At 39.3% G+C, this 15,502-nt stretch overlaps 2 protein-coding genes and 1 pseudogene across 2 annotated transcripts; 2 read left to right on the top strand and 1 right to left on the bottom strand.

The window, feature by feature from the left end:
* Window positions 1-1,106: 1,106 nt before the first annotated feature.
* Window positions 1,107-9,010, top strand: LOC137720301 (pumilio homolog 2). Its single transcript, XM_068459350.2, has 9 exons — window positions 1,107-2,203; window positions 2,988-4,477; window positions 4,569-4,710; window positions 4,859-4,966; window positions 5,438-5,650; window positions 5,778-5,888; window positions 7,172-7,366; window positions 8,153-8,327; window positions 8,592-9,010. The coding sequence occupies exons 1-9, from the start codon at window positions 1,586-1,588 to the stop codon at window positions 8,633-8,635; spliced, it is 3,096 nt and encodes a 1,031-aa protein (XP_068315451.1). The 5' UTR covers window positions 1,107-1,585; the 3' UTR covers window positions 8,636-9,010.
* Window positions 9,011-9,360: 350 nt separating this feature from the next.
* Window positions 9,361-10,268, bottom strand: LOC137719693 (thaumatin-like protein; annotated as a pseudogene).
* Window positions 10,269-11,463: 1,195 nt separating this feature from the next.
* LOC137720980 (uncharacterized) lies at window positions 11,464-14,993 on the top strand. Its single transcript, XM_088694701.1, has 5 exons — window positions 11,464-11,516; window positions 11,712-13,534; window positions 13,923-14,124; window positions 14,227-14,423; window positions 14,521-14,993. Exons 2-5 carry the CDS (start codon window positions 11,734-11,736, stop codon window positions 14,598-14,600), a joined length of 2,280 nt encoding a protein of 759 aa, XP_088550827.1. The 5' UTR covers window positions 11,464-11,516; window positions 11,712-11,733; the 3' UTR covers window positions 14,601-14,993.
* Window positions 14,994-15,502: the final 509 nt, after the last annotated feature.

Below are 15,502 nucleotides of genomic sequence, written 5' to 3'. Positions count from 1 at the left end.
CCGTCAACGGCGTCAGGAATATTCCGTCACCTTCTCCGGCGAGCCTCCGGCAACGTCGCCGGCGCCGGAAAACTGGAAAAACTTCAAATCGTGTTTTCTCACTCGTTCCTCAACCATTTTTCACGATTCTTGAACCAAAATAAAGCCTAGAACTAGTAGAACAACGATAGGCCACTTTTAAAGCCTAAAAATCACGGGATCATACCTATCTCCAAACTCGAAAACCGGCTAACTTCGAACCAGGCTATCCCGACGTCCAAATTCGTCCAACGAAGTACTCCTAGGCTCCTCGTGACACCACCAAGCTACCTACAAGCTTAGAAATCCCAAAAACTTGGTGAATAATTTTTGCATGAACAGTACACAAATCTGCCATTGTCGAATCGACGTGAAAACAACGGGTTTCTTACCTGAAAATGGTACGGTTGTGCTCCCACGAGCTTCACGATCTCAGCTGTGCCTTTAGTTTCCTCGATCTGTGATGATTTAGTGTAGTTATGTGTGTGTCCGTACGAGTTCAAAGGAAGAAGAAGAAAGAAGGGAGCTCGGGAGAGAGAGAGACAGGGAAAGAGACAGAGAAAGGGGATAGAGACAGTGGGAGTGTGTGTATGGCCCAGCACCTGCCAACACCACACCAAGCAACCAAAAACATAACGAAACGAATTAGGGGCAAAGTTGTAATTTCACACGTACGTTAACATGAATTTTTGGGACGGGCTGTCACAATTAGCAAATGAAATTTCCTATGCAAATGTGTGGCTTAATCGAATTTCTCCGTCCACTTAGTGTAAAATATATTGTCGTACTTAAAAAAAAATTTCCTATTTAGATCATCACTCCAAAAAAGAATGAAATTATATACCAAATGTAAAAACTAAGAATCAAATTTACATTTTTTTTAACAAATAATATCTACACTACTTAATAAAAATTGACTAAACCTCATAATAAATTAATAATAATATAATTCAAGTTTCCTTCGAAAAACTGAGAATTAATTTACTCATATACATATGTAGAAGCATAACGCAATCTTTTCAAAAGATTTGACATTTCCTTGAATTAAATAACATGCCTATTAAGACCTTGAATTAAATGAATGAATTAATCCCAAACAAAACAGGCAGGAGGAGCTGCAGTTAGTCGATGAAACAGAACCCTAAAGACCTCTTTGCGGGAACCAAATCCTGGCCGTCATTCCTCGTATCCAACGGCTCAGATTCCTACACTGCTCTTGCTTATCATTGCCCTCTTTCTTACTTCACTGTCTCCCCCTCCCTTCTCCATTCTCACCTTTGTTAAAAAAAAAATGTCTGTCTCCATATTTTTGATCATCTAAGCTTCCGATCCTCGTCTCACTCAGTACAAAAATCCACTCTTTAACGTTACGGAAAGAACAATCTTTTCACTTTCAGTGCAATTTTAAGAATGGGTTCGTAGTTTTTGATCGAGAAAATCGCTTTATCCAAAGTTTTGTAGCAATCCCATCTGTTTTTAGCAGTTTTAAGCTAAACCCGACCTGAAAGTCTCAGTCTTTGTTCAGTTTTCAGTGGTTTTTCTTTGATTTGGTTGTTGATTGTATGATATGGTCACCGATACTTATTCAAAGATGATGTCTGAAATGTCAATGCGATCGATGTTAAAGAGTGGTGATTACAGCGAAGATTTGAGTATGTTGAGTCGTGAACAGAGGCGGCAGCATGAAGCAAGTGAGCGGGAGAAGGAGCTGAACATATACAGGAGTGGGTCGGCGCCGCCCACCGTGGAAGGCTCGTTGAACGCTGTCGGAGGCTTGTTTGAGGCGTCTGCGCTGTCGGGTTTCACGAAAAACGGCACCAAGGGGTTTGCAACTGAAGAGGAGCTTCTCGCTGATCCAGCTTATGTGAATTACTACTATTCCAATGGTAATCTCAATCCACGGCTTCCGCCGCCGCTGCTTTCGAAGGAGGACTGGCGTTTTTCCCAGCGGTTGCAAGGCGGAGGTGGAGGTGGAGGTGGAGGTTCGGCAGTTGGAGATAGGAGGATAGGGGGTAGGAGTGGCGGTGAAGGGTCACTTTTTTCTGTGCAGCCGGGGATTGGAGGGAAGGAGGAGAATGGTGTGCCGGCGAGGAAGGGTGCGGCAGAGTGGGGCGGTGATGGGTTGATTGGGTTGCCGGGGTTGGGACTTGGGAGTAGGCAGAAGAGTATTGCAGAGATTATTCAGGTGAAGTGTTTGTAAAATTTGTTTTTTGAATTGGTTTATATGATAGCTTGTTATCTTGAATATACAATGTTTGTTTGCGTTTGGAAGTATTTTATGTATTCATGATAATTTTCGTGTGATAAGCTTAAGCTTACTGGAGTATTATGTGATTAGATTTCTTCTCTAATTTTGTGTTTTACAAAGGTTTGATCTTTACGTTTCTTCGTTGATTTCTCGCTTATATTTTGTGTTTATCATTATATGATTTACTCGATATCTAGCTCAGCTCCTCTAAGTAGGGTGCGCCTTTCGATTATCCTAATGAAGTGGAACAAGTCAATCTTTAGTGCCTTTGACAGTGGTTTCTCTGAATTGTTAGCGGATGAGACTAATTCCATGATATGGAGGTGTTCGCTGGCATGAGAAATTGAACTAGTTCTCCTGACACTGGTTCAGTTTTTTTTTTTTATAATTATCAATTTATCTGCTGTAGACACTAGACACTGATATTGAAAAGTGGAATTTGTTTTTCAGTAATTCTTTTATCTTGCCTATTAACTATAATTTTAACTCTTTGCATAAATGTTGCACCAGTAAAATGTGAAGTTAATTGGAATGGAAACTGTTTCTGCTTAAGGTATTTCGATGTATTTTCTTGGTTTGTTGGCAGATTTGCTCCTGTGGTCTTTTTGTTGTACGCTTGTTTTTCCTGGTTAAATTTCATTGCCCGCGACAACTTTTGCAAAATAAAATTTGAATTTGTTTATCAGATCTGCTGTCTAAAACTCTTGATATTTCAATGCAGGATGATATACATAATACAAATGGCTCAAGGCACCCTTCTCGTCCAGCTAGCCGGAATGCTTTTGATGATGGTGTTGAAGCTTCAGATACCCAGTTTGCTCATTTACAGGGAATGTCAGCTGTTCAGAACGGCGGTTCATCTAGTTCTCATACATATGCTTCTGCTCTGGGTGCTTCATTATCGAGAAGCAACACACCAGACCCTCAGCTTGTAGCTAGGGCTCCTAGTCCTCGAATTCCACCAGTTGGAAGGGTTTCCTCCATGGATAAAAAAATTGGCAATGGTCAAAACTCATTCAATGGTGCCTCGCTTGATGTGAATGAGTCTGCAGATCTGGCAGCTGCATTATCTGGTATGAACCTGTCAACAAATGGTAGGATTGATGAGAAGAATCGTGCACGCTCACAAATGCAACATGAAATTGATAATCACCATAACCTTTATGACATGCAAGGTGATTGGAACCATATTAAACAAAATTCGTACTTGAATAAGTCTGATTCTGGGAATTTTCATCTGCATTCTGCTTCCCAATCTTCTAACAATTCTTATCAGAATATGGGAAGAGGTAGTGGATTTGGTAGGGATCTGAACAGCCCTTCTTATATGTCTGACGATCTAGTTGATATTAATAATCCTGCTGTATCTTCTGGTAACTCATACTTAAGAGGACCTGTGCCAGCTCTTAATGGCCGAGGAAGCTCACACTCCCACTATCAGAATGTAGACAATACCTCATTTCCTAACTATGGCTATTCTGGTGGTCCTTCATCTCCATCAATGATGGGTAGTCCACTTGGTAATGGTAGTTTACCACCCTTATTTGAAAATGCTGCTGCTGCATCTGCAATGGGTGGCTTGGACTCTGGAGCTTTTGGAGGGATGTCTCTAGGACCAAATCTGTTGTCTGCAGCTGCTGATTTGCAGAATATTAGGGTTGGAAATCACGGTGGTGGGAGTGCTCTTCAGGTTCCCATGATGGACCCATTGTATGTTCAGTACTTGAGATCAAATGAATATGCAGCTGCACAGCTTGCAGCCCTTAATGATCCCACAAAAGATAGGGAAGGCATGGGTAATACGTACATGGATTTACTTGGTTTGCAAAAAGCTTATTTGGGGCAATTGCTTTCGCCCCAAAAATCACAATTTGGTGCTCCCTACATTGGCAGGTCTGGTAGCTTGAATCACGGTTATTATGGAAATCCATCATATGTGCATGGGATGTCTTATTCTGGAACACCATTGGGTGGTCCCCTTCTTCCAAACTCTCCTGTTGGACCTGGGAGTCCTGCCAGGCATGGTGAGCGGAACTTGCGTTTTTCTTCTGGGTTGAGGAACATGGGTGGAGGTCTGATGGGAGCTTGGCACTCCGAAAATGGTGGAAATTTGGATGAAAGTTTTGCCTCCTCTTTACTAGATGAGTTCAAAAGCAACAAGACTAAATGTTTTGAACTTTCAGAGATTGCAGGGCATGTTGTTGAGTTCAGGTAAATATTTGTGACTGTTTCTTTAAATCTTTGTGCCCTTATTTGTTCCAGATATCCACAACTTAATTCACTCATATAATACCTTGAACAGTGCCGACCAGTATGGAAGTCGGTTTATTCAACAGAAACTTGAAACTGCCACAATTGAAGAGAAGAACATGGTTTTTGATGAAATTATGCCCCAAGCACTATCTCTTATGACCGATGTGTTTGGTAATTATGTGATTCAGAAGGTACCTTTTCCCCTTTAGATTGATTTGCCTTTATGTGCAATTTTATGTATCCTTGTGCCTTAGCATGATCATGATATGCAGTGGTTAAGTGGCGGAAAATAAGTGTTGCAGTTTTTCTTCTATGTCTGACTTTTGCACTTTGGTTCAGTTTTTTGAGCATGGAACTCCAGCACAAATAAGAGAACTTGCAGACCAGCTCACTGGGCATGTGCTGACCCTTAGCCTTCAAATGTATGGCTGTCGAGTGATTCAGAAGGTATGTACAGTTAGCTGACTGAACACAGTAATTAATTTTCCATATTGATATTCCTTGCATGTTTTACCATTGGCTTTCATACGAACTCAGAAGGATTGCCTTCTACATATTGTACGTGTTGCAGGAGACAGGATACATATCTAATAGAATGTGTTTCGGGGTATCCTTGGGAAATTATTTGTCTATAAAACGAACAACTTTTCAGTCTCTTAAGAAAACACCATTTAATTTTAGGTTTTCTCAAGTTTGAATTTCATGAGCCACAACGGTTTAGCTCATTGTTCTTGTACTACCTGGGAATTGGAGTACGACCTAGTAGATATAAATCATCAAAGATTTTAGAGAGAAACATATGTTTCTTACTTTCATAATCATGTAGATTTTTTATTCTTTTTTAGTTTTCAGGGAAAATATCAATGGTCAATGATGTTTATCATATCACCATCAAACTTGGCTTTCATGTGCTTTCAGGCTATAGAAGTTGTTGAGCTGGACCAGCAGACTAAAATGGTAGCTGAACTGGATGGTCATGTTATGCGTTGTGTTCGTGATCAAAATGGCAACCATGTTGTCCAGAAGTGTATTGAATGTGTACCTGAAGATGCCATCCAGTTTGTTGTTTCAACTTTTTATGACCAAGTCGTGACACTGTCTACTCATCCATATGGTTGTCGTGTCATACAGGTTAAGAACCTCACCATTTTCTGACTCGCATTCATTTTGCATCTGCCTATTAATCATATATGTTGGATATGTTGAAGATAAATGCTTATGAATGCAACTAAATGGTATAATAACTTTGATTTAACAGAGAGTTTTGGAGCACTGCCATGACCCCAAAACGCAGCAAATAATGATGGATGAGATTTTGCAGTCTGTTTGCATTTTGGCACAAGACCAATATGGAAATTATGTTGTCCAGGTTTGTTTCATTTCTAAGAAACTTTTGTCACTCTACCTTCTTATTGTTAAAGGAAATAATTCCACAGTGGTTTAATGGAATCTGTTGTTTAAGTATCAAACGGACCTCTTAACGTAATCAACTAATTTTCTTTGTTGGATGTTATTTTGGTTCTTATTTTATACAGTATAGATGTTCAATTTTGATTTTTCTCTGCACATCCTAGTCTCATCTTAAGCTCAATTTTGTTGGCTCTTTATGCACTTGTGACTTCACTTAAACCAATTAATCAACTTCTGTTTTCATGCTTATAATGCGACTTTTAGCTGTCCATTATGTTCATCATATGGGTGTGATTCATGCCTTTTCATCAGTCACACTTCAATTTAGCCTGGATTTGGAGTGTAAAGGGGTTCTTGATGTTAGTGTCAAATTAGCTCTCTGTTTTAAATTGCTTATGCATTTAGTTGGTTGTTAAAAAATTGGTGGGGTTACAACGGTTGTTACTAATGTTACATTGTCAGTTATTTAGTCTCACAACAATATGTATCTTCAGTTTTCTCTGTTGTTTATACATGATCTCATTTAGATGGAGGGATTGGATAGAATTGAGGAATAAGATGATTTCAGCTCCGCTCCACCCCTCCACCACCAATTTAATGTTTTCATACTTATTTTCTTTGAGCTCTGTTTATGCACCTTACTTGGCTTATTGAATGAGTTTATGCACCCATACCTGATTGTTTCCTGATGTAATTTATTAACTGAATACGGTTTTGTTTGCACTTGCAATAAGTCAAAAGATAAATATTATATTTTGTGATGATCTGTGGAAGTATAATATGGTAGACACTGTTGTTGATTGAACGTAATCACATCATTGAACTGTTACTCGGAGAGTTACCTCCCTGCCTCTGGTTTTGCACCAGAGCCATTATGTCAGGTTGATGACATACAATTTTTTAAGAAGAATTGAGTACCTCTTTTATACCTTTGGTCCTTTGTGCTTTGTAAACTTTACTTTCTTTACATTTCAGAATAGGCTTGCAAAAGCTAACTCAGAAACCGTAAAAACAAATAAATGTCCCATAAGCTGATAGCCTGATGTTTACTTCAAAGACGTGCATGTAATAACTAGATTCATGAACTTTCTTTTCATGGAACCCGCAAAGGAGTTGTGGATACTTTAAATTGTGGTTTAATTTGGAGACAACAATACGTAGCCTTTGCTTTATATAGTAAACTATATGTTTTATTCTTTGTTTACATTGAACTCAGTTAATTGATTGTATTTACTTTTACAGCATGTGCTGGAACATGGAAAGCCACATGAACGGTCATGCATAATTAAGGAACTAACTGGGCAAATCGTTCAAATGAGCCAGCAGAAGTTTGCGTCAAATGTCATAGAAAAGTGTTTAAGTTTTGGAACTCTTGCTGAACGCCAGGCCCTTGTAACTGAGATGCTTGGTACCACTGACGAAAATGAGCCCCTTCAGGTTTGCTACTTACTATGAAGTTTTTGGTGTGCACTGTTGGTGAATGTATTCTTTTGTTATAGTATAATTTTCTTTCTTTAATTCTTTACTTGTCTCAATGTGCCATCTTCAAATATATTTTACTCTGGTCAAGTTTGCATAGATGTGTTCCTGAACTAAGTGCGAACCCTTTCAAATTACTGAAAAGAGTTGATGTCTCTAACTTTTGGGGGTTTTATGAAAATACTCTTTACAGTTTGAAGTAACTTTTCTATAACTTCCGAAGCTGTTATGATTACTTTTATTATGATTATGCTGTTACCTGAAACGATGGTTTCTTAGGTTGAACTCGTGAATTCATTTGAATACTAGTGAGCTCATTGGGTGTACTTTCACGTATTATCTTTGACATGTAACAGTTAACTTTGACCTTAACATTCTCAATGACAGTTTGCCTCATCTTTGCAAATCAATTGCTTTTTTGATGCATCTAGCTGTTTTGACAAAGTATTTGAATCGTGTCCTTAGTATATAATATTCAACAATGTGCTAGTACGACTATTGAAAGCTTGAATTTATTAATGCATATATCATTTTCGTTTTTGATTAACATTGACTACTTTTCAAATGAGTTCGACGAACACAAACTTTTTAAATTGTGAAGGTTTTTCATTTTGTTAGTATCAAATTTTCCAAATACTATGGCTCTAGGAAAATGATTTGCCAGGCATTGGTTTTGAAGACGGGTATATGCATAGACTAGGGTCTTTTAATATGCCTTCTTATTCTTGTTCTGTTTGAATTTAGGCGATGATGAAGGATCAGTTCGCAAACTATGTTGTACAGAAAGTGTTGGAAACTTGTGACGATCAGCAACTTGAACTAATCCTTAACCGAATTAAGGTTCACCTGAATGCCCTGAAGAAGTATACTTATGGGAAGCATATAGTTGCCCGTGTAGAGAAACTTGTTGCTGCTGGGGGTACTTTTTCGCCCTTTCTCCTTTGTCATTTCATATCAATCGTACATCTCATAGTGATGCTTTAACACATGATACACAAAAGTAGTTCTGATTCATCGTTTGGGTTTTCTTGCAATGCAAGAAGTTGGTTGTCGTTTCCAATATGAATAATATGATTTTCTAGCCTAATATGTATTGTTATTCCGGCTTCAAGCCTTGGACTTGCTACTGGTGTAACAAACCTGGTTGCCTCAAATCGCTAACAAGGTGCTGAATCTTTTGCAGAGAGGAGGATTAGCATTCTGGCTCCCCAGGCTTCTGCTGCTTAGATGGGGTACGGGGACGAAGTTGTACAGCTAACTGAGGATAATATGAGCCCCTCTATTTCTTTCATGTCAAGTAAAGGCTACGTCTATGTATTGAGATGGATAAGGCGCGATGAAAATAAAGATCATTGGTTGTACTTAAAACTGTACATTTTTAGTTTGAGGATATACCTTAGAGTAGTCACGGCGCAGACGGTGAACGCACCTGAGGCCCCTGCAGAGGAGATAAATTAGTGTACAAGTTTGAAGGGTGTAAAAAGCGAGGCGGTAGTAGAATTTGTGGTCGTGACTGTACAAATGTTTTACCAGGTGGAGTCCTCCATAAATTTTCTTAACGTATGGATTATTTTCTAATTAAGGAACCTTTTTTTCGGACAATTTGCGAGTTGAGATTCTATTTTACCTTTTGCTGTTACGAAATTTCAAATTTTACCTTTTGCTGTTTCTCTCGATATTTCGAGCACATGATGAAGCTCAAATTGGTGACTCGTAGTGGTCGTGCTTGTTGAACGGCATCGTGAATATTTTTGAGCTTCATATCTGTCCTCCCGAAGATCTTAGCCTTTAACTGAGGCTTATATGTTCAGGGAACTGATTTCCGCATTCCGGTCTTCTCCTTATGCATTGATCATTGCTTCGGTTGATTGATTCTTCAATCAACGGTTAGAATAAAGAGGAGTGTATGGCGAGAAAAAACAATTGCAGAAATATTTTCATGTGCCAAGTAATACATAGCACTGACAAATAGTGCCAAATTGCCAACAATACAAGAAAAACCCACCAAACGTACCCAGAATTTTGCCCTAGAGTTTTTGGTCTGCTCAAATCAACCATATTTAGGAGGGCAAAACGTTATGACATACCTAGGAGCCGTACAAATCTTAAGCCCTGTAGAATCATCAAAGGCATAACTATAAGCTCTAGGACAAATAGCCTTGAAAGGATGCCCAAAAATAGTAGGCTTGCAACTCTCTGGATCTGCAAACTCCCCTCTGCAGCAATACCGGTCCGATTTCCGGCGAAGCAAGCGCTCTTGCACCCTACCTTGTTTCTTGACCACCAAGGCAAGCAGCAGCAAACGTTCAAGTCAGCCTCACAGGCAGCAACTCCACACCCACTACCACCTATTGGCCTCATTGAAGCTGGCACGTTGAATCCGTCAATCAAACTCACATTGTAGTAATGCAAGGCGGAGTTTGAGGTTCCGAGCATCATTTCAAAGGGTGTGGCTGGAGGGACTCCGCCGAGTCCCCAGCATTGTAAGAGGCAGGCGCAATCACCCGTTTGGCAGGTGCCTTTGCCAGTTTTTTCATCAAGGCAGCAGCCTTGCCTACCCCCTATAGCCTGCCCGACCAGTTTTCGGGGACGTTAAGGACTTGTTGCTCGCCGCTGGAGAGGTGGAAGCCGCGTTCCTTGCAGTAGTTCACTACGATGAGTTGAGTCCCATCCGCAAACAACAATGCTATTTGTCAACCTAAGTTTTATAGAAACCAACAAATAAGGAATGTTCAGCGTTCGATTCTCTCCGATGTAACCAAAAATTTTCGAGTAAAAAAGGAGAGAGTACTTGATTACCTGTGAAGGAGAGGGAAATGAGAAAGGAGAGTAGGAAGAAGATTTGATGTGAGATTGGCATTTGTTCATGAGTAATGGAGATGTGAGTTGGTAACTGGGAGGCTCTTCTATTTACATAGTGTGGAAAAGTGAAAAGGGGGTTTCCTTCGTCCTCGCCATCATGGAAAGGAGTGGTAGCTTTAAGAACAACTGCACATGTAATGGCGGTTTGCAAATTGCATAGGTTAGACCAATTGGTTAGGACATTGCGTCTGCAATTTTTCACTTAAATTAAAGCAGTTTAGTTTTATTCATGTGGATTGGATCTATGAGCCTCTCATGAAGGTTGTCTATAGAAAAAGAGGATTGCTTAAGTGAAAAAGGTGAAGAGAATTTGACAGCACAAGAAAGCACACTTGAAACCAATATAGATTACTCTAGGGTTTGTTTGAGATGATTTTTGGGAAAATGTATATGAATATGTCCCAGGAAGGTTTTGAGAAAAAATTACATGAAACGAGTGCATTCATTTTCGATGGTGACTTTTTACAATCAAAAGTTTCGCTTTCTGCTTTCTTTTTTTGTATTCATTAATTCTTTGATCTGTTTAATCCTAAAACTGCAACAAAAATAAAAGACTACATGATAAAAAAACATGAGTGCAAAATCATTTTCTTTTTTGTCAGATGTAGCAAGTACATGGTATGAACATATAAGACTTCGTAACTAGATGAGCTTCGGCATTTTACTTGCTTAAAATGTGAAAATCATGAATTGAAAAGCGAAACAAGATAATTGATAAGGGATTAACAAATTAATTTGAAGAACGAGATTATTAATGATAATGTGGAATCAATTATTATTTTTTAATTCCATACGTGTTCGTAAATACTTAGGAAGTTATTAACTGAAATAATTTCAATACCCGTGTTTTAATAAATGCAAAGAAGTTCATATCAGAATAATTCCGAAACTCTTAACGTAAATAAACATGCCTTAATTCTGTTAGTTTAACTACCATGAATCGCCGGTTCACTCATTTTCCGGGCGGCGGCCGATTCGAGTTTCAATTAGAATCACGGCTCGTCAGCCAGACAACCGGAAGGTTCGGTTTCCCGTTGTCTAAAACCGCCTCAACTAAACCTGAGCGGGCCACTCGGTTAAAAAAAACCAAAAAACTAAATAATGGACAAAATAACCGGTTGAGCCCAACCCTAACCGGTCCATCCGGTCGCGTCGCGCACGGTTTTATAATCTCCTTCTAACCACCCTAACTCGGTTCTGTTTCCCTTCCTCTCTGTTTATCAGAAAGCATTCAAACGAGAAACATGTAAGCTCTCTTTCTCTCTCCTCCTCCTCCTCTCTCACTCTTAATTTTAATTCAATTAATTAAATTTAGTGGATTATTTGAACAATTTGGATGCTGGGTTTACTGGGTTTCTGTTAATTACTTGGTTTAATTCGAATTAAAGAAGAAAGTTCATGTCTTTGTTGTAATGGGGTTTGGCCTTTTTGCATAAACTAGTTAATTCTCTGAGGTTTTGGCCATGGCTTCTGGTCTGGTAATGGAGCCCGTGCCGATAACGTCACAAAAACACGACCCGGCATGGAAACACTGTCAAATGTTTAAGATTGGGGAGAGGGTTCAGCTGAAGTGCATATATTGTAACAAATTGTTTAAGGGTGGTGGGATTCATAGGATTAAGGAACACCTTGCTGGTCAGAAAGGTAATGCGTCAACTTGTCTGAGAGTTCCGCCTGATGTTCGGGCTCAAATGCAGCAGAGTTTAGATGGGGTTGTGCTGAAGAAGAGGAATAGGCAGAAGCTTGATGAGGAGATTACTAACATTAATCCCTCACCTCATGGTGAGGCAGAACCGATTGCTGTTCAGAGTGATGTGAGTAATGGGGGTCAGTTGATTGGAGTTCCCGAGGCACTTGAGCACAATTCGGGGTTGTTGGAGAATCAAGAAGGAATGACAAGTGGGATGAGTTTGGGGAGAAGGAAAAGGGGGAGAGGCAAAAGTTCTTATGCAGGAGATAGTGCTCTTGTTGTTTGTAATAGTGCTGCTTTAGGTTCTCCAAAGGTGAACAATTTTGTTCACGAGGCAATTGGAAGGTTTTTGTATGATATTGGGGCGCCTCCACATGCAGTGAACTCTGCGTATTTCCAACCGATGATTGATGCAATTGCTTCGGGTGGTTCAGGGGTTGTGCCTCCTACATACCATGATATTCGTAGTTGGATATTGAAGAATTCGGTTGAAGAAGTGAGGAACAGTATTGATAAACATAGGGAAACGTGGGGAAGAACGGGTTGTTCAGTCTTGGTCGATCAGTGGAACACAGAGTCAGGTAAGGTTTTGCTAAGTTTTTTGGTGTACTGTCCTGAAGGAACAGTTTTTTGGGAATCTGTTGATGCATCAGACATTATAAATTCCCCGAATGCGCTTTACGAATTGCTTAGGAGAGTGGTAGAGGAAGTTGGAGTAAAAGATGTGCTGCAAGTGATTACTAGTAGTGAAGAGCAATATATGGCTGCGGGGAGAAGGTTGACTGATACTTTCCCTACGCTATATTGGACTCCATGTGCAGCTCGGTGCTTAGATTTAATACTCGAAGATTTTGGTAATATTGAGTGGATAAATACGGTCATTGAACAAGCAAGATCCATTACAAAGTTTGTGTACAATCATAGTACAGTGTTGAATATGGTCAGAAGGTCTACTTTTGGCAATGATATAGTAGAACCAGGCGCCACTCGCTTTGCTACAAACTTTACAACATTAAAACGACTGGTTGATCTAAAACACTGCTTACAGGTTATGGCTACTTCCCAGGAGTTGATGGACTCCCTATATTCAAAGGAACCGGGGGGACTGGAGATGTTGGACATTATTAGTAATCAGTCATTTTGGTCCTCATGCATGTTGATTGTTCGTCTGACAGATCCTCTCTTGCGAGTTTTGAGAATGGTTGGTAGTGAGAAGAGGCCTGCAATGGGATACGTGTATGCTGGAATGTATCGGGCAAAAGAAACAATTAAGAAAGAACTCGTTAAGAGGGAGGAGTACATGGTATACTGGAATATCATAGATCAACGATGGGAACAGCTGTGGCATTCTCCTATTCATGCTGCAGGCTTCTACCTCAACCCCAAAATATTTTACAGTATCGAAGGAGATATGCATAGTTATATTGTCTCGGGTACATTTGATTGCATCGAGAGATTGGTTCCTGATACAAATGTCCAAGATAAAATCATCAAAGAGCTAAATTTGTACAAGAGTGCTGCTGGAGATTTTCGGAGGAAGATGGCAATTAGGGCTAGAGACACTCTGCTTCCTGGTGAGGGACTAATCTTTTCGATTGCTTTGTTAGTTCTAACTTCTGTGTCATGAATTAGCTAGCAATGCCATAAGTATTAGCACATGCGAATAAGCATTCGATATGCATTCATGCATGCTAAGTCAGATAAATGTTGTTGTTCCAATTCAAGTGGTATTTAGTAATTTATAAGCATTTTTATGTATTAGATCAACTCAAGCCTTCGATTTTGTTGAATCCTGGTAAAGATGGAAGCTCTTTGATCTTTTGGCTGTATTTGGTGTAACTATGACGCCGAAGTTACCTTTCTAGGAACAGAAACTGAACTTTTCATCATTGTATTCTGTTTTTCGTATTTGAACCTCTTTCTCACACTTAGCTAATTTTATCCACAATGTACTTCTCTTAGCTGAATGGTGGTCAACATATGGAGGAGGTTGCCCAAATTTGACACGCTTGGCAATCCGAATTCTCAGTCAAACTTGCAGTTCGATTGGCTGCAGGCGAAATGAAATTCCTTTTGGGAAAGCACACAACACAAGGAACTGCCTTGAGCGTCAACGTGTCAGTGACCTCATCTTTGTTCATTATAACTTGCGACTGAAACAAATGTAAGCACAAAGCAATACTGTATGGAATTAGGAATGGCTGTTTAAATATAATGGGGAGAAATTCCTTTCCTTTTGCTAATAACAATTTTTGTTTTCGCACAGGGTTGGTAAGAACATCGGACAAGATGTTATGGATCCCATATCATTTGAAAACATTAGCATGACCGAAGACTGGGTTACCAGGAAGGACATGTGCTTAGATGACAATGGGAGTTCCGACTGGATGGAACTCGATTCAAACTCTGTAAGCACAATGCTTCTAGGGCCGTCAAATGATGATGCCGATGACTTGGGCTCTGGTAATTTTATACTCGGATGTGGATACATGCTAAAAACCAAATTGAGCTTTGTTCTTAATCGCATTGTACACTGATTAACCTTGGTCGATATATGCAGGGTTTGACGATTATGAGATCTTTAGTAGAGCGAAAGACGGTGAAGAGGAAAATGTTGAAGACAACGTAGAAAATCGTTAGAGCCTTATCCACGAGTCAGTTATCGACATCAAGGACCTGTGGTTACGAATCATCGCCTTGTTCTTTGCAACCGAGCAGAGGAAGATGCAGTGAAGTAGATGTCCACAAAGGTAGTTTTCAATTTGGATAGATGAAATTAGAAGCAGATAGTTTGTAGCAATTAAAATGTTGTTAGAAAGATGTAATTTTCCATTTTAGTCCTCATCTAGTGACTTGTTAATCACAGATGAAATGTAAAAGTATGAGGAAATAGAGAGATGAAATTGTTCACTCTAATCTTGGGTAAATTAAAAAATTAGAGTAAAATATAGACTTGGTTTCTGAACTTAGACATTAGTTTAGAATTCGTCTTCGAATTTAAAATTCGTTAATTAGAGTTATTGAATGTGGCAACGACTTGGATTATCTCTCCTCTCATCCCCTTCGATTTGAAGTTTCTTTTTTCCTATTTTTTGAACTTTTTCGTGCGGCCAATTTCGTGGTTTCATGTGTACCTCCTCCAAATCACCCTTCATGGTGAGGTTGGGTTCTTTCCATTTGAGATTAAAAAAAAAAAAAAAAAAGAGTTCGATGGCTTATTTCAACTTTGAAGCTCATGTGCATGTCACATGTCGATGGGGGATTTTTAGTTCGATGACGAATTCTAAAACTTCACACGAGAAGAGAGGCAGCGAGAGGCGTATACACCCGGTGACACATATGACATAATAAATACTGCAACAATTTAATTTTTTAGGTTCATTAATCTAATTGTTTTGCTAATAGGATCAATAAATCCTAATCAGAATGGCGGTCCTACATCAATGATATTGTCAAATTTATTTAGCTATGTTCAGCGTGCATTATAGAATTTTTGAAATGTTGAATATTACAGCTGCCTTATGAACAATGGTGTCTTAACT

The sequence above is a fragment of the Pyrus communis genome, chromosome 1 (genome assembly GCF_041283825.1).
Source record: "Pyrus communis isolate YQ-2024b chromosome 1, ASM4128382v1, whole genome shotgun sequence".
Lineage (NCBI taxonomy): Eukaryota > Viridiplantae > Streptophyta > Magnoliopsida > Rosales > Rosaceae > Pyrus > Pyrus communis.
The sequence above is the reverse complement of the archived record's forward strand: the minus strand, read 5'-3'. Positions and strand labels throughout refer to the sequence as shown.